Source organism: Lathamus discolor, chromosome 6, assembly GCF_037157495.1.
Source record: "Lathamus discolor isolate bLatDis1 chromosome 6, bLatDis1.hap1, whole genome shotgun sequence".
Lineage (NCBI taxonomy): Eukaryota > Metazoa > Chordata > Aves > Psittaciformes > Psittacidae > Lathamus > Lathamus discolor.
In genome coordinates this window covers 20,782,718-20,805,327 of record NC_088889.1, presented here as the reverse complement: position 1 = coordinate 20,805,327, position 22,610 = coordinate 20,782,718, and the positions used below count along the sequence as shown (strand labels likewise).

At 41.0% G+C, this 22,610-nt stretch overlaps 1 protein-coding gene across 1 annotated transcript in view; it reads right to left on the bottom strand.

The window, feature by feature from the left end:
• The window catches only part of SYNE2 (spectrin repeat containing nuclear envelope protein 2), a 175,578-nt gene extending 157,893 nt beyond the window's left edge, over positions 1-17,685 (bottom strand). Inside the window, exons 1-11 of the mRNA XM_065683130.1 lie at positions 17,570-17,685; positions 8,341-8,402; positions 7,607-7,702; positions 7,260-7,337; positions 7,077-7,169; positions 5,569-5,750; positions 4,189-4,385; positions 3,616-3,716; positions 2,752-2,853; positions 1,830-1,967; positions 658-822 (exon numbers count right to left, since the gene is read on the bottom strand). Of these exons, the coding sequence (XP_065539202.1) occupies positions 658-822; positions 1,830-1,967; positions 2,752-2,853; positions 3,616-3,716; positions 4,189-4,385; positions 5,569-5,750; positions 7,077-7,169; positions 7,260-7,337; positions 7,607-7,702; positions 8,341-8,402; positions 17,570-17,648 (1,293 nt within the window). The 5' untranslated portion in view covers positions 17,649-17,685. The remainder of the gene's footprint in view (positions 1-657; positions 823-1,829; positions 1,968-2,751; positions 2,854-3,615; positions 3,717-4,188; positions 4,386-5,568; positions 5,751-7,076; positions 7,170-7,259; positions 7,338-7,606; positions 7,703-8,340; positions 8,403-17,569) is intronic.
• Between the last annotated feature and the right edge of the window lie 4,925 nt (positions 17,686-22,610).

The following is a 22,610-nucleotide window of genomic DNA, read 5'->3' as shown; positions in this document are numbered from 1 at the left end:
TTTCAAATTCTCCCTAAGGACATGTCACGAAAACATCCAGCTTCTCCCCATTCATAAAAAAAATCCCAAAAAACTATGATGACCAACCAGGCATCAACACATCTACTCTTTTCTAATTTTTCAGACTCAAAAGGACATTTAAACTATTATCAGTGCAATTATTAAAAGATCAGAATAAATCACCTGCGTAGTTATCAAAATACCTCCCGTCGCTTTGAATGGAATTACAGAGTGATTCAGCAAATACTTAACTTTCAACACACAAACTTCGTGAACTCGCTGGAATGTAACCCTGAGCCCAAGTGCTTTTCTGAACGGGTATGCATTAAACAGATTTAAAGATAAGGATGCAATTACCCTGTGTTATTACCTCACAAACAAACCAGTTGCAGGAACCACATAAAAAAGAATACCTTAGTTTACTCATTCAGATAGTATTCAAATTTAATTTCACCCCAGTGAAGTCAAAAACCTTCCTTATAGACTTATGCAGTGACTTCATTACATTCATCATTGTTCAAAGGTATGCTCATAAGAGCTTTTAATCTTCAGAAGATAAACATATACACACCACTACCTAAATGTCAAACAGCAATTCCATAGCAAGTGCTTTGCTAGGTCAGACTGCGGCAGAATGTTCCGTTGTGATCAGCATACCTTAAATATTACAATGATTTCTCTGAAGACAAACATTGCTTTAAATGGGTCCTGTAAATCAGGCAAATCTTCTGCCTCCAGATGTTCTACTTCCTGAAGCCAAGCCTCAATGCTATCCAGAGGGGAGGGCAACATCTGGTCTAGCTTCACTTTCCATTCATTAATCTTAAAAAGAAAATCAAATGATTAAATTTCTCACTATTATTGTCTTTCCCATCCCCAAGATAGTGATATAAACTCCATAAGCTGATGCTCAAAACACCCCAGGGGAAAAAAAAAAATAATAAAATAAATCAACAAATCGAAACAAATAAACACCTGTCACCACCAAGAAAAGGGAGCTTCCAATGAAGTCAGCTGCTAATCAGCTATGTTTACCTGAGACCAAGGTTTGCTCTTCAGCCTGTATTCTCTGTAAATACTACAGAAAATTTGGCAGTTGATATCCTTGGCTGGTGACCATCTCAAGGCCCAGCAACAGGTAAATTTAGAGTAAACTAGTTGCAGAACAGAGGCAAAACAGGGATGCTCTGGACAGCCTTCATCATGGGCCTGAGAAGGGAATATCATTCCATAAAGAGCATTACCAGCAAGGACCAATACATCCCTACTCATGGCAGACAGAGATGACAGAGTTGAACTCACTGGAATATCATTCCATAAAGAGCATTACCAGCAAGGACCAATACATCCCTACTCATGGCAGACAGAGATGACAGAGTCGAACTCACTGCAAAGCACCGACCAACCAGATTTCACTATATCACTATCCATGCCACGGGAAAAGAATATATTAACATACTTTTGCCAGCTGCATCATTATCTGAGCCTTAATTATGTCCCAAAAGACTCTTTATAGCATAGATTGGCCAAAAACTTTGATCACAAGAGTGCTTAAAGATAATCAGGTGCAGGCAATTTTTTGCAGAGGTTTCAAGTGTCCTGAGGCTCAGGTTTCAAAAGGGTAATACAAAGTCATCTTCTGCCTCCTCTCAGGCACTGTACACCATTCAGTTTGTCTGGACTTCAGGTTCAGGGTCAATACCTCTTTTATCAATCCAAATAAAGTATCACCTCCCCACTTCTCCGTGTGCAAGTTTCTGGGGTAGACCTAGGCTTCTTCATCAAACATGCTCATGCTGGTAACAAGGTGAGCTAAAAATGCCTCTAACCTGAGAGATCAGTTTATCCCACTCTTCTATTATCTGCTGCTGGCCTTCACTCAGCTCAGCTTTACTTCTTTTTGATGACAACACAGGCAGAAAGGGTTTTTTTCCTTGGTTAAATGCTTCCATAAATGATACCATTTCCTAGGGATAAAAAGAAAGATTAATTCATGGAAAAATACTTCAGATACAAGCTCATGAAGCCAAGTACTGCCTTTGAACAAGCTGGTATGACTTCCATTAACTTCAAAGGGCGTGATGCACAGGAAGGCAAGATGGAAGAAAAGAGGCCAAAGCTGTCTCCAGACAGTATTTGTGTCTGAAATCATAGGTGCCATTCACTAGCAAAATCTGTATTTAATATAATGTCAGTGTAGTCAAGACATAGCTCTCCCCTCCCACCAAGAGAAGGGGAAAATTCCTCCCCTCACTATCCCCCATGGTCTGTTTTATTACGAACTCTGGCTACAATATAAACTAAAGACAATTTTACTTCAATACAATCTACAGCAAACATTTCAGCTACTACCCAACATTAGTTGGGTAAAACCTATTGTTATTATTATCACAGAAATGGTGAAGGTAACCCTGTAAAGGACCTATGTGTTGAGTTTTCCAAGTCTTCAACTATGTCAATTAAGACACTAATTTAATCGTTCAAAAAAAAAAAACCCAAATAACCCTTTTTCTGTTCAGACACCAAGCAGCACATCTTTTTCCTAACAATAAGGATTTTATCCTACCCTTCCCTTTGATAAGTGCCCTTAATCAGATGAGGGCGGTTATCAAATTCATTGTCAGATTTTCAGCTCTTGTTTAAAAGGTTATTTAATGCTTCAGTTTAGGCAATGAAGATGAAAAATACCAAAAATGTTCCCAGAAGCATATATTGTTTCACATAAGCAGTTAAATATGAAACGCAACTTACTTTGTACTTCTGATAATATGTTTCATTCTCTGTATCGATCAGCAACTTCGCTAACTTCTTCTCCTGTGCAGCCAACCAGCTCTTAGCCTCTCTTTCTATTTCCTGGTAATAAGAACAGAAAATTTCATTTTCCCATTTTGAAAGCCTTGTTTGTAATTTGCATTGTGCCATAAAACAGCACATATTGAGCATATGATAAACTCTGTTCAAAGCTATTTAAAAAAAAACCCAGTAATTCCTAGGACTCTAATGAACTTTGGGTCAGCCACTATTATAGAGTAAGGTCAAAGTTTTAAACCTGGCACCTTGATGCATAAAGGTATCTGAAAAGAGACTGATTGCAGTCCTGCCGAAAGGAGGTTATCAGTATGGAGATACATGAATAACTAATTGATACATAAACTCTTACAGGAGAATACAGGGAAAAGAAAACTTGTTTTTTCAACCAGTGTAATCTGTGAGAGACAATTTCTGTCCACTTTACATGTGAGCTATTAAATTTAAAGCTGGTTATTTTGCACATTTGCAAATCTGCCTCTACCCTAGAGGTAGACAGACTAGACTTCAGAGCACACATGAAGACAACCAGGCTTGAAAATGTCCTTTGCAATAGCTAAATGAAAAAACAAGACAATCTGCACAGCAGTTCCACATATATCATCAAATATCTATCACATTGAGTCCTGACTACCACAAAAAAGCATCAGAAGATACAAGCCAATTCAGCCCTGTCAATAGCTGAATCAGAAGATCTGCTATCTGTTATTGTTAGGTTAGAAACTGGACAAAGACAGTACTGATATTCTTGACATCCATGATGCACATTCATTTAAGACTGCCTCAGTGATAAACCCTATGACATACCTGCATGTCTTCTTCAGACTCCGGCAAATTCCTGGAGTATTGCAAAAACTGAGCCACATAAGTCATGATGGATTTTTCATCTGGATTCATAATGTCAACGTCTACAAGAACCAATACACCATTTACATAATCACGAAGCCTTCTAGGCCTGATCACATAATTACATGCTATGCTGCAGTTACTAAAACACATTACCATAAACATATTTATTTTGCAGCATCTCGGTTAACATACCATTGACAGAAATTAATATGTAATGAACAGTTTTTTTCCTTGAGAATATTTTAATATAGCATGATTAAAAATTGGAAAAGTTTCTCCCATGAAGAGGAAAGTTTCATATCCTTTCTTATGCATATTGTTCCTGCATTTACTACCAATTCAAAAATCCTACAAATCCTAAGTGCAGTTGGTGTTATAAAGAATCTCAGGTTTGAACACTACAGTAAAGATCAATGTTCCATTTCAAACTTAAGCAGTCTTTTTTCTTTTCCTGCATTACAAGTCAACACATACAGGATTATATTAATCTCACTCTTGATTACAATGATTAAAAAAAGGAAAATTATTTACCTTCAGGTTCAAGAAGCCGTGGAATATTCAGCTCCAGTTCTGCAATTCTGAAAGCCTCTTTCAGGTTTTCTTTATTGCTTCTAGCTTTTGCCTTCTCCAAATCAACTAGACCTGGTCGTAAGGTTTGGATAATGGCTAAAAATGGGAGTCCACTTCTCCAGCTTGACTTGAAATCGGTCACATTGATAGAGCCATGCCTATCCCCAAAATGATTAGAAACAAAATGTTATAGTCTGTTTCCTCAGATGTGCCAAGTACAAATTTAGAAACAGAACATACATTCAAGAAAATGGAGTATGAAGCAAATCCAAGGAGTTACTGAGACCTTCTGCAGATGCTTCATCAAACAATAGAGCCAGTATTATCAATTGCTATAATTACATATTTTATACTTTTTTGCAAAATGACTCAATTTTTTTATCTTATGTTGCATTCTCAAGATGAACTCTTGTTGATCCAACATCCTTTCTGAACATCACATTGGAGGTCAGTATCAGTGTATTCTATGGGATGGAAAAACAACTAGCAAAGCACTGAAGAACATGTAGATATTTGTCTGTAAAGGCACTGAGTACCGGAATCATCTCTGGCATTTTAGAAAATACAGACCTTAAAATTGATCTACCACCGCAAGAAAAATATTTTTTCCCTTATTTAGCTTAGTGTCTTTAAAACATCTTCTACTAAGTGCTCTGAGGTATCCAGCTCTGCAAACTACAGTGAATTCTGGGACAACTTTCCAGAAACAGCCTCCATATTATGAGTATGTTATGGAATGGAAAAGAAGTGGGGTTTCAGGTGATTAAATTTAGTTACAGAACAATGGGCCAGGACTCACGAGATTTGCTCCTTTACCAAAAGCTACAGTATGCACTGATAACAAAGTTGTTCAACACAATCACAGTTCAGAAAGGATGCTACAGGACAGACAGCAATATTGCTGAAAAACAAGCAATGCAGTGTTTTGACAGAGAAACACGAGATGCAGGAAACCCAGAGAGCCTATATTTTCCATTAGAAAAGAATAAAAAGAATTGAGACTTTGTGAACCAGTGCCAACCATGAGGATTAAGACTAGTAAACATTCCACTGAACTTACTACACAGAAGCTCCTGAAAGAGAAAAGCCAAACAACTCAATATACATTGTGGTATTTTGTTAGTAGGATTAGCTTCACATATTATATTTAAACGGCTCATGTCAAAACATTTAAGGCCTGATTGATGCTAAAAGTACTGGTAACAGCTTCTAAAAACCCAAAGGATTTTCTGCTAAGCTGTCACTAATATGTTTAAAAACCAGGGAAATACCACCACATTTAGAGGAAAACAGTAAATACAACATGTAACATATTATTCATAAGTCTCAGATGATACTTACAGTGAACACTGTTCTTTGGCCCACAACAAAAGAGCCTTTGTAGCGGACATCTTCCACCGTTCCTTAATTTTAGCACTTTTCTTAGCTGATCGGCTTGCCTTTGGAGAGGAGTCAACAGCACTTGAACAACCAAGTGAAGGCTGACTGTAAGTACAAGCAAGTGTCCTGGCAAGTTCTTCAATCTATCAGAGATGATGGGAAAGTTAATCAGACTTCAGTGAAAAATTACGACAACAACAACGGCAGAAAATCACAGACAATTGGAAAGAACTCAGTCACAGCTGTAACAGTAGTACTCTGCCTCCAAAGATCAGAACAGGTTTTTTTATCTGTTCAATCTAAATTATTTCATGCTGTATTACCATCTTCAGGTGATTTTTTGGCAGGAAATATTCATCCAAAGACTTCCATATGGGTACCAGTAATGGACCTCTCAGCTCAATGCACTTTTCTACTCCTCCTAGCAGTGAAAGCAGCCCCTGGCAGCTGTGTTTTGTGTTGTCAACAGCGTCATGTATTAGGCATGCCCAGAGTTTGCCTGCTCACTTGGAGTGCAGGAAAGATCTCAACAGACCTGAGAGATCTGCATTTGGTTAGAGAAGCTTGGTTTTGGTAAAAAGATAATGCACAGTCTACGTGCAGTACAACAATCTTCAACACTGAAGTACCTTTACCAAGAAAAATGTAGGCTACAATAATGTTAAAATAACTTTGCTTCTTAGTGCTCTCCAGAGCCCCAGTCACCAGTTCACCCCCAGCATGCCCATGTTAATTCACTGCTGTGTTCCTGCTAGAAGACAGTTTGGCTCCATAATCCTCTACAGTCCTACAACATGATTAAAGCAACGCCATGTGCTTTCAAAGATCGCCATAAACTCATGCTATGCAAGATACAAGCTCAGTATCTTGTATAAGACACATCGCTGTGAAAGCCTCCATGTTATTTCAGGCACCAGCACTTGTAAGGTACCTGCCAAAACAATTCTGCATGTAAGCGTTCGGCCTGCAGCTGGTACATCTTTGACCCAAATGTGGATGAGTGACCACAATGTGAAACTCATCAATCCACATAAAATCAGACATTTATATTTGCATTATCTGGTCTCTCTAGTCTCTGTTTCTTGCAAACCCCCCCAACAAAGTTCCTGCAAGGAAGGGTTTGAATGCAGGCTGTATTCAGCCTACATACCATTACAGGCCTTACACAGGCAAAGTTTGACCTATTTTTTAATTGGCTACTTAAAAAAAAAAACTCAGTGTCTTTTCTTCTCACCATTCGCAGCTAGATAGTATTCATCAATCAGGTTGTAATGCCATGATTGCACTGGTGAAGCAGCTAAGAGACACACGAAAGACATACTGGTACATGTTCTCCCTGAGCCATCACTTCCAGATGTCAGAATATAATCCTCTCCTTTGTACTAACTCATCTTTCAACCACGTTAAGACAACACATTTTTGTTTTTCTCCCCTCTACTAAAATTCTCTTACATCGCTGAAATACTTACATGAAAATGAAATATAATTGTCCAAATTAGGCCAAGCACAATGGAAGGTTTTCCTTCAATAATGTCAGCAACATGAATATTTATGAGCTTGAGCTATGGGGAAAAAAAAGGATCATTGTTAACAAAGAAAATGTTCCACCAGCTAAACTGGCTTTAGTTGTGAATTTGGAAGTTAATACTCACTGATCTGCTCTTTAAAAATGTCAAAGCATTTTCTATGTTACTTCTGCACTGGAAGATATTAAATCCTTTTTCCCGTGGCTGTAAAGCAGAAAGAACAGGTTACATCCTTAGTTGTAAAAACTCATTTTATTTTATATTTTGATAAGGGAAGTCCTGCAAAGATTCACTAATTACTTTGGATCAACTTATTCCAGTGTGTTTCAGTGTCAGTAGTATACGAATAAATTACTTGCAAAAAGCTCTATGACTCCAGAGGGATTAATCATATGATTACAAGTAAGCATACCCAGAAATCTTTGCTGGATTTGATGAAGGATTGAGGTAATAGTTTTATTACTCTGTCTTACCAGATGTTGACCTGAAAGCACTTCCAACAGATCCAAAAGCAAATGTCCTTGCTGTATGTCTGTATAGAGGTCTGAGATAACATAAGGAGGTGTATGCTGCAAAATAAATTTCAATGCTTGTCACACCATCTTTTGTCATTTTGAATTCAACATGCTACAGAACATCACAGGCTACTCTGCTGTTAAAAAAATTCTTAGCACCCTTTAATTTTTCAATACAGTGAAATATAAATCCTGCATCTAACCAGCCATATCCTGCTTCTAAAAACCCATTATTACATTTGTCTTGTATTCCCCTTTGCCTTACCTCTGTATTTTATAAGGGTTATTTAGGCCTCATTTGTACTTTCCAAGCAGGCATGTGGCAAAAGACCCCAAAACTCTGACAAAGGGAAAGGTGCAAGGCCCTGCGTTTGGGTCAGGACAATTCCAAGCACAAATACAGACCCCCATAAAACCCCAAAACATGTGCCACAATCCAGCACAAGTTTTTTGTTTCACCACATCAGCAAGAAAGATACTGTTCTCTTCTTACAAAACACCTTACGAATGTCCTTGGACAAACACCAGAACAATGCTGTTGCACCTATAAAACAAATGCTTTCCAGAGGCTAATTTTTCCAGGCAGTACCTAATAATCTTTAATGTTTATTCCCAAAATTTTTAATCTCCAAGCAGCACGTCTGAAGCAAAACGGCAAAAAGCATGTCTTTCTTAAAGAATTCCCTTCTTACCTTTGCCAATATTGAATTTATCCAGCTAGTGAAGGTTTTCTTCTGTGTAAACTCTCGCTGCACTGGGGGGGCGTGGGGAAGAAGAAAACAATGGTTAATGGAAAAATTATCTGGTTTTATTTCTCTTTCTCAAAAAGATACATGGCATCCATCTCACACCTAAGGTCAGATATTAAGCGATATTTAATATCTCTTTTTTTCAACTCTTATTTTAGAGCTGGTATTTTCTTGCTTGCACTGCAACGACCTCTACAACCAGCAAACGTACTTCTACTGAATACAGCAAAGAGCAACTAATGAAGGTTTTCGCAAAAGCTCAATAAAGGCAAACAGTGGTATAAACACATAATTCTACAGAGCAATACATGTAGAATAACTCTGCCTATCCCTATGTGTTTCTTGAAAGACTCAAGGACATCATCAGCACAAGATCCATCTTTAAATCTGGGAAAAGCCATTAATGCAGTTGAGTGAAGAGACCAATTGGAGGCTGGGGTTAGGTGATAAATACAGATCTGGAGGTGAAGCCAAGGAATGGGATGTCTTGCCTAACCGAAAGGCTGGGGAGAGTTATTAGACTGTCATCGGGGAATATACCCTCTATATTCTTTCCAGTGCTGGGCCTTCCCGAGGGTATACAGACCACTAATCTGGACAGAAAGGGGCACACGGGGTCTTAGAATAGGAGGGAAGAAGAAAGAAATGCTGGAATTCATGCCCTCGTTAAAAACCAGTGAAACGGGACTCAAAGTGTGACCTGGTCATGCAGAGATCCAGCTCTTCACCCAGGTCCTCCAGGCCAGTACGAAGTGATAAGCTACCAGCAGTTGTGAAGGGAGACAGGAAGCTGGTTAAGCCCATGTTTCAAAGATCAGACTATTTAAACTGCTTCTTGCACCAGTGTAGAGTTAAAGAGAGGAAAAAGCCTTTCTCCATGCCTTGTGGGCAGCAGAGATGAAGAAAAGTCTGATTCCCCCAAAGGTGAAGCAGAGTGCGAGCAGCAGAAGCAGACGAGACCAGCTCTCCATTCCCGTCCACAGTCACAGCCCATGGAACGCAGCCCATGCTCCCTTCCCAAAAAACCATCCCATTCCCAAGACACACCACCACCAAAACCACACATTCCTGCTAAACGTCTGTAAACAGGCCTGAGGTAACAGCAGGAAGTGTTGGCCCTGAGGTTACACCCCTCCATGCATGGCTACAGGCAGCTGCCCCAGGGATTGGCCTGCAATGCTCCTGTCTCTCACTGCAGGCAGCAGAGAAGCAAACAGAGCCAGGAGAGCTAAAAAGCAGCAAGCAAGAGCAAGCTCCTCTCCCCACTGTGCCAGGCAGCAAGAGGGGCTGCATGAGGTAGCCTGGAGTGGAAGATGGGGCTCTGGGTAACAGCAGACACAGGATCCAAGCTCCTGCGTACAAGGAGGCAGATGGGCCTTTGGGTGCCAGCCCTGCCAGCAGGATAGAGGAGGATGATGCGTGTCGTGCACCATGGCCCCAGTGCAGCTCTCTGAGGAGCGGCAGGTGGTCAGGCAGTGTGCTAGGCCTGGAGAAAGATGGTGGGCAAGGCGGCTGTGGCAGTACTCACTGCCCACCTCCCAGCTGAGGTAAATCCCCCCATTGCAGGGGCAGCACAGCTGGAGAGTGACAAGGCCATCAGTTTGCAAGAAACAAAGCTGGGAGATAAGAGTGGGAGAGACCATCTCTTTTGTCTCTGAAAGCACTCTCTTGAACAAAAGTTAATGTGAAGGCAAGTCTGACATCATAAGGCAAGTGCAATGCTACTCAGCAATAGATACGTATGTTTTTGTAGGCTGGGCATGATGAAAGATACCAAAAATAGCAACCCCTTGGGGAAAAAAAACCCAAAATCCTGACTGCTCTGAACTTGAAAATGCCACTCAGAGTAAAATGGCCCACCGTTTATCACTCTGGGAATCTGGCAACCACAAACCCCAGTTCTGGGTGGCTTTTAATCATCCAGAATTGCCTGAAGGGCGCAGAGCTTCATCAGCTCGTGAAGCAGAGCAAGCTGTGCAAGGATAACACAGGCTCTTGCTCCCAAACCCACCATCCAACCCACAGACCTCCTTATATGTGTCCGCTGTTTTGGGTTCTGTAGTTAACACATCTTTCAACAGTCCTCCTCTAATCTCCACTACTATTATCCTGTCGGAGCTGAAACAGCCTATTTCCTCCACTTGCTGGATTGTTTTGTATTTAAGTATTAGAGAGATTGTGATGAACTGTAAGGGCAGTCTTGAAGCCATGAACAAAAATGCAACCTCAAAAATCTGTTTTGTTTGGAAAACAGAAAATGAGCGCAACATGCCACATAGGCCAATCAGCGTTTCAGTGCTCACAAGGAGGACATAAATAGCATGGAGATACTGGCTTCATGTTAGCACAGGGCTCAACCACACCCTTTGGTTGAATATGCATGCGGGAGCCATCCCAATTACCTAATGAGTGATTATTGAGTAGCTGCGCTCAATTTTATCAGGCAGGCAAGGCTGGTATTGCTGGCACTCGAAAGGAATGGAAAACAAATATTGACTACTTTGCCTGACGCCAGTGACTGCCAGCTGCAGCTCTTGCCAAACACACTCTACTGTTACTGATTTAGAGAACTTGCTCCTGGGGTTGGTCACAGAAAGAGGGTTAGGATGAGGATGTTTAGACTTGTTGCGGTCAAATCTCTCCCTATTAAAGTGCTATATTATGCAATATGGGCCAGACAGTGCAAGTGTTGGTTCACACTGGCAGCTCTCAGGCAAATGTCTCGCCTGGTGAAAGTACAAGGCGGTTATTTCACTGCACACACCTACGCAACACCTTAAACCTTCCCTAAGCTAGAGCCACTGCCCAGTGCAATGCATCAAGATGCCTTCCAAGCAGCTGCCACCTCAGCTGCAGTGTGGCTTATTTGCCTACCCAAATTAATAACAGTAATAAAATCTCCTCCTGAATTAATAACAAAACTCCATGCTTGCCAATATTTCCCCAGACTGTAGTGCAGCACTCACTGCTTCCACCCAGACCACACAACCCACAGCTTGGTACAGATGTGCTTTTGTCACCATAGCAGACAGTCTTATTGCAATTTTCAGGCTGTGTTTCCCATCTTCCATCTTGACTCTGCTGTTCAGAGGTGCTAATGATTTAATCAAGCTCTCAAATTCTTATCTCTACCACGTGGTCAATTAATACGGATTTTTATTTTTATGAGGATGAATGGATTCTTTGTCAGGCCTTTTTATAGGACTCTGAGCGATCTTGGTTTTCTCTTGCCCTACTTTTCAAAATGTCACTGACCCAGAATAACAAAAAAACCACAACAAAACACTATCAAAAAAACCCTGATAATTTCATTCACTTTGGGCCAAAAGTCACCAAGTCAGAAAGTGGATGTAGAGAGCAAAGAACTCGCTAATCTTAAACCACCCAAAATCTATCACATTTCACCCTGTGTTTTAAAGGTAATCTTCAGAACAACTCTTTAGAGAGGAATAACACATAGAAGCCGTGTGTTACATAGGCTAGCCAAAAATCAACACACACTGCTGGACAATGACTGTTTTATCCAGTAATGAGCTATCAGCAAATGCTAAAAACCACACTAAACATTAAAGCCTGTAGTATGGAGACTCAGTGGGAACCATGGCAGTGCTGAGCTCTCCCAGGAAGAAGAGGAGGGCAGCAACACTGCCAGTCGCGGTTTTACTCTCAGACTTCCTTTAATGGCAATACAGAAAAGCCAGACTTAATATTAACCTCCTCTCCTCTGTTGCCTGCCATGCCTCCCTTCCTGTGGTGGGAGACAGCAGCTCCAGGGAAAGCACCATCTCCTCCCTCGGCAGGGAGGTGGGGGAATCAAACTACAGCAGAGCAGATGTAGCCTGTCTATCCACACTCATCAAGCAACGTCACCAAACCGCAAAGAGATTTTCTTCTACCACGAGGACTGGTGCATCACTGCCAGTGAATCATTAAAAACTGTGAGGCTTTTTCTTTAAAATAAATTTTAAAAATTACATCATTATTTGAAATTAATGAGCACAAGTCTGTCTGCCACCTTCCCATCTCTGTTTTGTCAGAAGGAATTATCTCTTGTGTACGATATTTTTGTATCTTCCTTTCACCATTCAGGTCAGCTCAGGCTACATCGACAGTAGCAAGCAGTGGAGCTCAACAGGAACAGATCAGCAATTCAGAAGAGCTGGTGTTCAGGAAGCAGAGAACCCACCACATGTGCAGGGCAGAAAGGCTGTGTTAGACCAGCTCTATCTAGCCTGAATGCCCACAGAGAGCCATGGAGTGCTCCATCCTTGGAGCATTTATTTCAGTTTCATCCCAAAAAAACAATTTCCACACTCCCTGATGGCTCAAACAAATGAACCAAAGCATGGTCAGGAGGGATAACTGGGAGAACTCCTTCAAGACAGTACTGCTGATATGAGCTAAACCACAGAGTGTGAGTGATAGGAACTATCAGAAGGACTGTTAAGTACTTGCCAGCCTAGGGAGAGAGAGAGTGAGCAACTCACCCCTGAACCCTTTATATAATCCTTTCCCTTCCACCCAGTAACAGAGTTTGATTCTCTGCAGACAGGAAAGCAGGGAAAACAGTTACTTCCAGCATTTATGTTCAGCAACATGGTGTTAAGCAATTAAAAGAAAACAAAACAAAAAAGAAAAAACCCACAGTATGTTTTTAGTCAAGATTACAAAGTTTATCCACAGGAAGGTGATGAAAATACTTCTACAGGAATGGGCCTTTGCAAAACCAAATATTGTATAAATATTAACGAATTAACTGCTACCATGTCTGTGCGGCAACTGGGAACTTTCCTTTCTACACTATTCCTTTCAACCTCCTTTTCCTTTTGAAAGCAAATTACCAATTTACCACAAGTGCTGCTAACTCAGGAAGCGCGTTCACACTGAGTTTTGGCCTCCGGCTTCCTTAAACCCTTTTGCTCTTCTCATTGCTGGGATCCTGGAGCAGCTCTGCCTGGAATCACCACTGTCTTTACTGCCACAACAGCCCAAGAAGTAGTACTGCAGTACTTGAGGGCATAGGTTGCAGGTTAAATTCTTCAAGGTACTAAGTCATATCATTTAGAAATCAACAAACTTTTAAAGATAAGGGCTTAAGTGGCTTTTCTAACATTTTAAAGAAAATACACAAATGAAGGAGAGGATTGAATATAAATCGCCTTTGGTGCTCTATATAGCTGCCTCTGAAGCCATCCGCTCTTTAGGCATTTCAATGCCAGTTTTTAACCAGTTACGTACTTGATAATGCTTTTAACAAATTGAAATTTATCTAGCAGGGAACACATTTATACAACTACACAATCTATTTATTCATTAGGCATGTGAAATGGACAAGAATACCCATGACTTATTCTTTTTTAGGCAGCATCATGTGTCAGTTGCCTCTCCAGTGCCATCAGCCGTATCACATGCCACGAAGCTATGTGGTTAAGGGAACTGCAGACCAGCTCCTTGCCCAGACAGCAAGCAGCATAGACAGGGCATCCATTTCCATGTGGCTGCCATAGATCTTTTCTATTTGTAAAAGTTACCTTGAAAAACCATAATAAACATGATCAGAGGGCTTGAACACCTCTCCTATGGAGACAGGCTGAAAGAGTTGGGGTTGCTCCCCCTGGAGAAGACTCTTGGGGAAAACTTAGAGCTGTTTCCAGTACCTAAGGGGGCCTACAAGAAAGCTGGAGAGGGACTTTTTACAAGAGCACGTAGTTAAAGAAAAACGGGTAATGGCTTTAAGCTGAAAGAGGGGAGATTCAGATTAGACATTAGGAAAATGTCTAATGTAGATGGTGAGGCACTGGCACAGGTTGCTCAGAGAAGCTGTGGCTGCCCCATCCCTGGAAGTGCCAAAGGCCAGGTGGGTGAGGCTTTGAGCAACCTGGTCCAGCAAACGTGCCCCTGCCTATGGCAGGAGGGTTGGAACTAGATCTTTAAGGTCCCTTCCAACCCAAACTGTTCTATGATTCTATTATTCTGGTTGTAGAAAGAACAAAGTGTAGTTACAATAACATTCTGGTTGCAAACGATGAGGCATACAGCTAGAAACAAACCAACAAAAAAGCTGGGTAAGAACTAGTAGTCTACCTGATCTCTGGATGAATTAAACAGGTCTCTTTAATTGGAGATATGATCTACTACAGGTTGCACAACAAACCTATGCATATATATCACCATATTTCCAATCTCACTTGAAATCATTCATAAAGGATTAGACACAACTGCATGAAAATAGCATGATTTATTTATATCATTAAAGACTTTTAAAACAGTTTCAGCAGACACATTCTTACACGATCATCCTTTGGGTTATAGTAATAAACAGACATATGTATGGGGATTAATAAGCAGAGCCAAAAATTAGGACCCCTGCAGTTAAACAGTGAAAGAGTAAGCACATGCTCCAAATTCCAAGACCTGAAACACACTTTCCTGTATCTGACTTAGTTCAGCAAGGTAGAAAAGAAAGGGAAAACGGAGTTCTGCACAGGCTTGGTGGGAAGCATAACACATAGTATCTGCTGTCCTAGGGAAGAAAGGGGAAGGATTTGTGCATGGGAGGGAAAGTGGGGGTTGGATCCTCCCACAGGTATAGATTTACATCCCGAAAGCAAAAAATATTCCCACATTCTCCTTACTGTAATCCTGCACTCCTGCTCATCAGCAGAGCAGTCAATCTCCAGCAGTTCTCAAAGCACTGCCACAAAGCCTTTCTCTTACCAAAGGAGGTGACATGCCTCCTTAGTTCAGGTAGCCGAAAACAATGCTGCATATTGTTTGACCAAGGGTGCATGCTGCAGCATCACAGCTCCACACATAGCACGCATCTGTACCATTAGTTGCATCTTTAATCACTACAAAAATTGCTTATGTCACTTCTAAGGGATGTCTCCAAATGTTTTACAACAGTCAGGTACATACAGCTTGGCCCCTGATCTGCAGTGTGTTCATTTCAGCATCATTTGGAGCTCAGATTATTACAGCAGAGAAATATAACTTAGTCATTTCGATTTTAATAATCAGGGCTCCTCCACTGAGTAAAATCCCCTGACTAAACTGACTAAAATCCCCTACTGTTATTCGACACATAAACACCAATATGACTTTTCAGAAAATAGCATTAATATTGCTTCAAAATAAAACCCTATTCTACCATCACATGTAACTAATTCAGCACTCTCTACCTTAAAGCTAGATAGCGCTTTGCAAACCCATTTCATGACAACAGCCAACTCTTTCTACCAAAAGCTGAGTTTGACTGGCACAACAAATGTGTGTCTGACAATCTGTGCTTAGTGCAACAGGCAGCCTAGCTCTTGTCTGCTAGGACGTTTTGCTTGCTCTCCTGAAATGTAATACTGAAGCGAAATGGAAGAAAATTCACCATTAAAGACATTTGGCTGCAGATCACTGTTAACACTCATCAAAACACACTGCTTCAACAACACCAGTGCAAATATGGATCGTAAAAGTGACTTCACGCAATATTCTTTTGCACCATCTGTTTGAAACATATTTTTTCTCCAGTAAGCACCATAGCAATTTCATTGCAAGTGAGCTAAAAGGAAATAGCTCTGTGGAAACACGACTTACTCCATCCTTCCTAGAATAATCAGGCTCTAAACACATCAAAGACAGGCTTGCCAGCAGTGCTAGTCCTGCTGCCTGGACTAGCCTCCTAGATAGCCTCCATTAATGTTTTCATATATACATTCAGAGGGAAACCATCCTTCCCAGGAAACAGCATGTGATTAGGGAAAACCCATAAAGCCTATCCAAGAGGCCAGCTCTGATGCGCTTATCATCACCTAACTAGTCCAGGTAGCTGCCATTAAATAGGAAGAATTAAAAATCAGCCAGTGAGTGCCTCCTTAACGAGTTGTAACACATTGCAAGTAAGGATGAAAGACTCTGACCTGCAAGAAATTTGTTTACAATTCACAAAACTTTTCTACGTGTTTTGGCCACAAGCTATCCTTCTGCACTTGCAGGGGATATAGTGGTAAGAACAGAAAAACAAATCAAATTGTACTGTAATTAACAGCCTCATTAATGCAACCAACTAATTGCCAGCAAATTGAAAGCAAGGAAACTAACAAAATGACACAACTGTTTTCATGCTGGCAGTTCCTTTGAAAGTAGTTTACAGTAACATGTATTCTGAGTAACAAAATGTAAGAAGGATAGAATCATAGAATCATAGAATAGTTAGGGTTGGAAAGGACCTCAAGATCATCTAGTTCCAACCCCCCTGCCATGGGCAGGGACACCTCACACTAAACCATCCCACACAAGGCTTCATCCAACCTGGCCTTGAACACTGCCAGGGATGGAGCACTCACAACCTCCCTGGGCAACCCATTCCAGTGTCTCACCACCCTAACAGGAAAGAATTTCCTCCTTATATCCAATCTAAACTTCCCCTGTTTAAGTTTTAACCTGTTACCCCTTGTCCTGTCACTACAGTCCCTAATGAAGAATCCCTCCCCAGCATCCCTATAGGCCCCCTTCAGATACTGGAAGGCTGCTATTAGGTCTCCACGCAGCCTTCTTTTCTCCAGGCTGAACAGCCCCAACTTCCTCAGCCTGTCTTCATATGGGAGGCGCTCCAGTCCCCTGATCATCCTTGTGGCCCTCCTCTGGACTTGTTCCAACAGTTCCATGTCCTTTTTATGTTGAGGACACCAGAACTGCACAAAATACTCCAGGCGAGGTCTCACAAGAGCAGAGTAGAGGGGCAGGATCACCTCCTTCGACCTGCCGGTCACGCTCCTTTTGATGCAGCCCAGGATATGGTTGGCTTTCTGGGCTGCGAGCGCACACTGGAGCCGGCTCATGTTCATTTTCTCATCGACCAGCACCCCCAAGTCCTTCTCTGCAGGGCTGCTCTGAATCTCTTCTTTGCCCAGTCTGTAAGGATGACCACATCTGTATCAAAAAAGGCACCAGTTCTAAAAATATCCCAAGAAAGGGCTACAAGAGCTGTTATTTCTCATTTCACTGCTGAAGGGTCACTCATGAAAACACACGAACATCTGCAAAGAAGCACAGACTAACTACAGTGATCATCTGCTACCTTTTACAAGTTTCTCAGAATTCTCTTCAACTTATACACAGTCACAGATTTTTGCCAAAAATCTACATTAAAAAGGCACAGAAAAATACAGTAACTTACCTTGCAGCAACAGATAGAGATCATCTATTTCTGAGGAAGCCGGCTCCTCTGTTGAGGGAGATGACTGCTTTGATGCCATACTGAATTCTATGGAGAATCTTTAACCAATCTCCAAACTAAAATCATAGGGGGGGGGGGAAAAAAAAAAAATCAGTAAAGTTTTACATAAAAACTGATGACGCTCAAATGTATAGTGCATTTTGCTTTGGGTTTTCTTCCCTTGGTAGGCTGTTTCTTTAGCTTATACAGAATAAAGCAACTGCTCCTACTGTGTGAATCCAAGCTTTGGCCCCTTGACTTCTCTAACAGTGGCCAGCAGTACTCCACAACACAAACCATGGGCCCCAGTGTGTCTTGCCATGAAAACAAAAGCACTGGGATTAGGGAAATTACAACACTTGCTTTCTTTGAGAAAGTCAGGGTACCTTCTGCAGATTTGTTGCTGCCAAACATCATTTTTAAGATCTTTGTACTTTTCAAGCCTTTCTTCCTGTCCAGATAATTACTGCAAAATGCAAACAACTTAGGCAGAATCTACAAAGATTAAGGTGAAATGAAAAAGCAGAGGTTATCATACAAGAATAATCACAACCACTGTCTCTGTCTGATACCTTTGTTACTCCTCAACCCCCATGAAGGAGTTTCTTTTTCCAACTCCTCCATTTTCTAACTCGTGAATACCTCCCCATCTCTAATGCAGATTTAGTGAACAATATCTTTCTTCAAATGCTAACACTGTTTCTGGTACTGCAGTATGTATAATGCTCAATCTGCCACTGTAGTAAAACCTGTACACTTAAATACAGACACATTTTAATCAAGAATTATAAATTTAAACAAATTCAAAAAGAAATAAAGCTGAAAATTAAATAAGGGCTAACCTTAAACGTTTAAGTTTTGTAACCTAACTGTAACCTTTTCATCAGAAGTACCAGGATTTACACAGTTTATATTAATAATTAATCCACCAAGAACATGCCAAAATAAAGGGCATGAATAGATGAGTAAAGAAAACACAACATTAAAGAATGCCAAAGAAATTTTACCTTCATTCCCTTGTTCATATGAATCATGAGGCAGCCTTTGTTTACTCCAGTGTATGCTATACTTCCTCACTCCCTGTCTCCCCCACTGCACAGAAAGGACAACATGCATTTAATGAGGAGCTATTCAATATTTTGTTTTCCTCACTCTGAACCATGTGTGTCCTTGTGCTTTATCCAAGAGCTGCTCTCATGACAGGATTATTAAGTTCCTCACACAATTTTCTATGGCACTTATCACCCCAGCATCTGAGCACTTCACAAACATCAATCAATTCATGTTTACAGCATCTACGTGAGATCAGGGGTTATTGCCCACATTTAGAACCACAGAACAGTGTGGGTTGGAAAAGACCTTTAAAGATCATGTAGCCCAAATGCCCTGTCACAGGACATTGCTTTACCAACAACTAGCAAAGGCACAGAGAAAATAAAGGGAAAAAACAGCTGCTAATTTGACTCTAGTCTTCCAGAAAAATGGACATTAGTTCATTTTACTGAAGCACTGATTCAGCTGCTGTGGTGAGTATGCAGCATTTCTGCAAGTCACTGACAACTTAAAACTGAAACTCAAGGCATAAGATTCAAGAAAGGGGAATTCTAGCTGGGGCCTGGCAAAAAGACGAGAAAAAAGACTAATTCAATCTTTGGCAGGCACAAGATGATACAAATCAGCCATGCCTTGAGGTTAGAATAGAAATCAGAAGATTTCTAAATAGCCAAGAAAGCCAACAAGATGCTGGGTTGCATCAACAAGGACGTCACTGGCAGAGATAAAGAAGTCGTTGTCCCACTCTGCATTTGTCAGGCCACGCCTAGAATACTGGGTTCAGTTTTGGTCCCTGCTATACAAAAAAGATGTGGACAGGCTGAAGAGGGTTCAGAGAAGGGCCATGAAGATGATAAAGGGCTGGGAAGCCATGTGAGGAAAGGCTGGGAGAGATGGGCTTGTGTAGCCTTGAGAAAAGAAGGCTCAGGGGAGACCTTATCACCATGTTCCAGTATTTAAAGGGTGGCAACAAAGAAGATTGAGACTCCCTTTTTACAAGGGGTCACATAGAAAAAACAAGGGGTAACGGGCACAGGTTACTCCCAGGAAGATTCTGACTGGACACAAAAGGAAAAGTTTTCACAATGAGATCAGCCATTGGAATCATCTCCTCAGCAAAGTGGTGGATTCCCCAACATTGGACACTTTTAAGATTCAACTGGACAGGGTGCTGGGACATCTTGGTAGATTGTGCTTTTGCCAAGAAAGGCTGGACCAGATGATCCTTGAGGTCCCTTCCAACATGGTATTCTATGATAAATATTGGGTTCTAACAAAGCCTTCCCATACTGGCAAGCAGCACAAAAGCTTTACGTGACTCTAAGATCAGAATTTTTCAGAAGTAGACAACAAATTGATTGCCTTTAATAAAGGGACTCTTGGAGTTCCAACCCTGCAGAACTTTCAGAAGTCCTCTGTTCTCAAGCTAGAAGTACAATTCACAAGTCAGACAACCAGATAAAACCACACAGATACCAGTGATAAAAACTGAGGTTTAAGTGCCATGGCTAACATCTTGCAGGAACTGAGCAAGGGCTGAATAAGAATCCAGTTCTGCCAGCAGCACTGCCTATGCCCAAGGCAATGCAATCTTCCCTGGGAAACTCCTTCCCTTTCTCTCAAGAACAGGCAATACAAAACCAAAATCTAAATATGCAAAATGACAGATAGCCTTAAAACCTTGTTGGCATCACTGCATGCCTTTAATTTGATTTTGTGATTGCCACCTTGGAGGCTACTAAATTAGCAGCAAGACCCAAATGGGAAGTATGTAAGCAAAATCCAAACCACATCATCAGATCTGCTGCTTTTTGCTCTCGGTACACAAGGAGTTTCATTTGCTCCACTTCGAATTTTCCGGTTCCCAATTTGTAGGCCTTCAGAAATAATTATGTAATAGTAAATCCCGGACAACAGTGAATCCATGGTTAACATCAATGAGCTTGCCTGAATTTGAACCTGAGGTTATAACTCAAATTGGGTATCATGTAAAGCAAGAGGGCAGGACTAGAAGCAAATGCACAGACACCCACCATGGCCGCATCAGCATAGCCTGCAAGCAAGACGTCCTCAAAACTATGTATATATCTAGGTTCCTCTGGTTCTGGAGCATGCACTCAACACCAGTGACAACACATGCTCTTTTTAACACACGTTTATTCTCTTTATTTTTCATTTTATTTGAAACTAATCACTAATTAAGGATTTTCTTTTAAAGCACAAAAGCAGCACAAAATCCCCAGTGAAAACATATCTGTTCAACTTTAACACATCCAAATTTGAGATGGTGACAAGTCATCTTCACCTAACCTTTCCAATGCTGAAGTCACTGGCAGCAAAGTCCAGAGAATGGGAGCAGGATTTGGCATTAAAATTCCTCAATAATAACAGAGTTTCCGCTGTTCCAAGTATTTAGCACTGTAAGATTTCATTGTATGAAAAAAACCAATGTATGTAACAATAGTAAAAATATAAAATGTGCATTTCATTAATTATTTAAGGTTACTTCTACAAAACAGCTGTGCAATCTAACTAGTAAGCAAGGTAAACTAGTTGGTGTGATTTCAACACTGTCCCAGGTAAGAGAGTCTTCAGCCTCCGAGTTTACTGCTAACCACTGTGTACCCTTACACTGTGCTGCAGCCTGCTGCACAAACGTACCCTCAGACTCCTCCCTGGGAGCCAATCTTAGAAAATCATTTGGCATAAAATTAGCTCAGATATACACTCCTTAAAGCTGAAAGCAGCAGATACCTTGTAAGCAAGCCCAGCTAGAGGTAGCTGAGTATTATCACCCACTGATAGTAAACCCCTGCTTCGCTGGTTTTGCCTTTGTAGACACATGCCCCATATTTTCCCAATTATGTTGCTTTCCACTGGTGTTGCAATAGGAATTACAGACATCTTTGCATGGCATCTCCAACCGCTTGCTTTTACTATTCCTCCTTTGAAGTGCCACTGATTATTTATGACCCACTCAGGGACTCGAAAAACTTTCCCTCCATAGAGGCCTCTACATGTAAACTGAAGTCTGTTCCTAGCAACAGATTATTACTCATGTATTCAGTTGAGCCAAGCTCATGAACAGAAAGGGCAGATTTTTATCTTTGGTGAACTAGTCCAAAGGAAGTAGCTCCACCATGCAAAGTGACTGAAGACCCTTTTCCTTTCTGGTTATTAACAAAGATCTCTGTTTTACATTCAGAAAGAAGCAGTAACGTTCAGAAGTGCAAGTCTTGAACCCTGGAAAATGCTGCTGAGATGCCTTCTTTTGGCAAACTGTTTTTCCCTAAGTCTGTCACAGCCTCCCTAAAGGCAAATTGTTGGAACATAAATCATATCCCTTATATAATGTTGGTTTGGGTTTTTGACCTTCTATAATATTTTCTTTTCCCCTGATTTCCAGTGTCTCACACCTCTCAAGTCAGAGAATTTCACACATCACTTAATTTTGATGGTTATGCTTTCTCCTCAACACTTCATTTACAAGGGTTTCAAAATTTTTTTACACTGTGTCGAGGTGGGGAGGAAGGAAAGCATGCATTTTCCAAGATCTTTGTACTAAAATGCTCTGTTTTCTTAAGGTGCTACTCCAGACTGAAGTTCATTCCTTACACACTTAAAATGCTTGTCAATATTGCTTTTGCGGGTGATCTCAGAGTGTATGCATGTCAACAGCAGGGGTGGGATCACACAGCAAACATACTGATCCCTTTCCCTTTAAAACCAGATCCTCAGGTAGCAAAAACAGGGCTAGTGCCATTGACAGATCTACCCCAACTTCCTGACTTGAGGTGCTGACAACTTCTCTCTGTCTGGCAGGAAAAAAAGTATTTTTCATCAGCCAGTAAGCAATAATGGCACATTCTCTGCACTTTCCTGGAGGAAGAAAAGGGCTTCCATTAGGTTTCCATCACTTTGAACGTGATAGGGAAAAGAGGCTATAGCC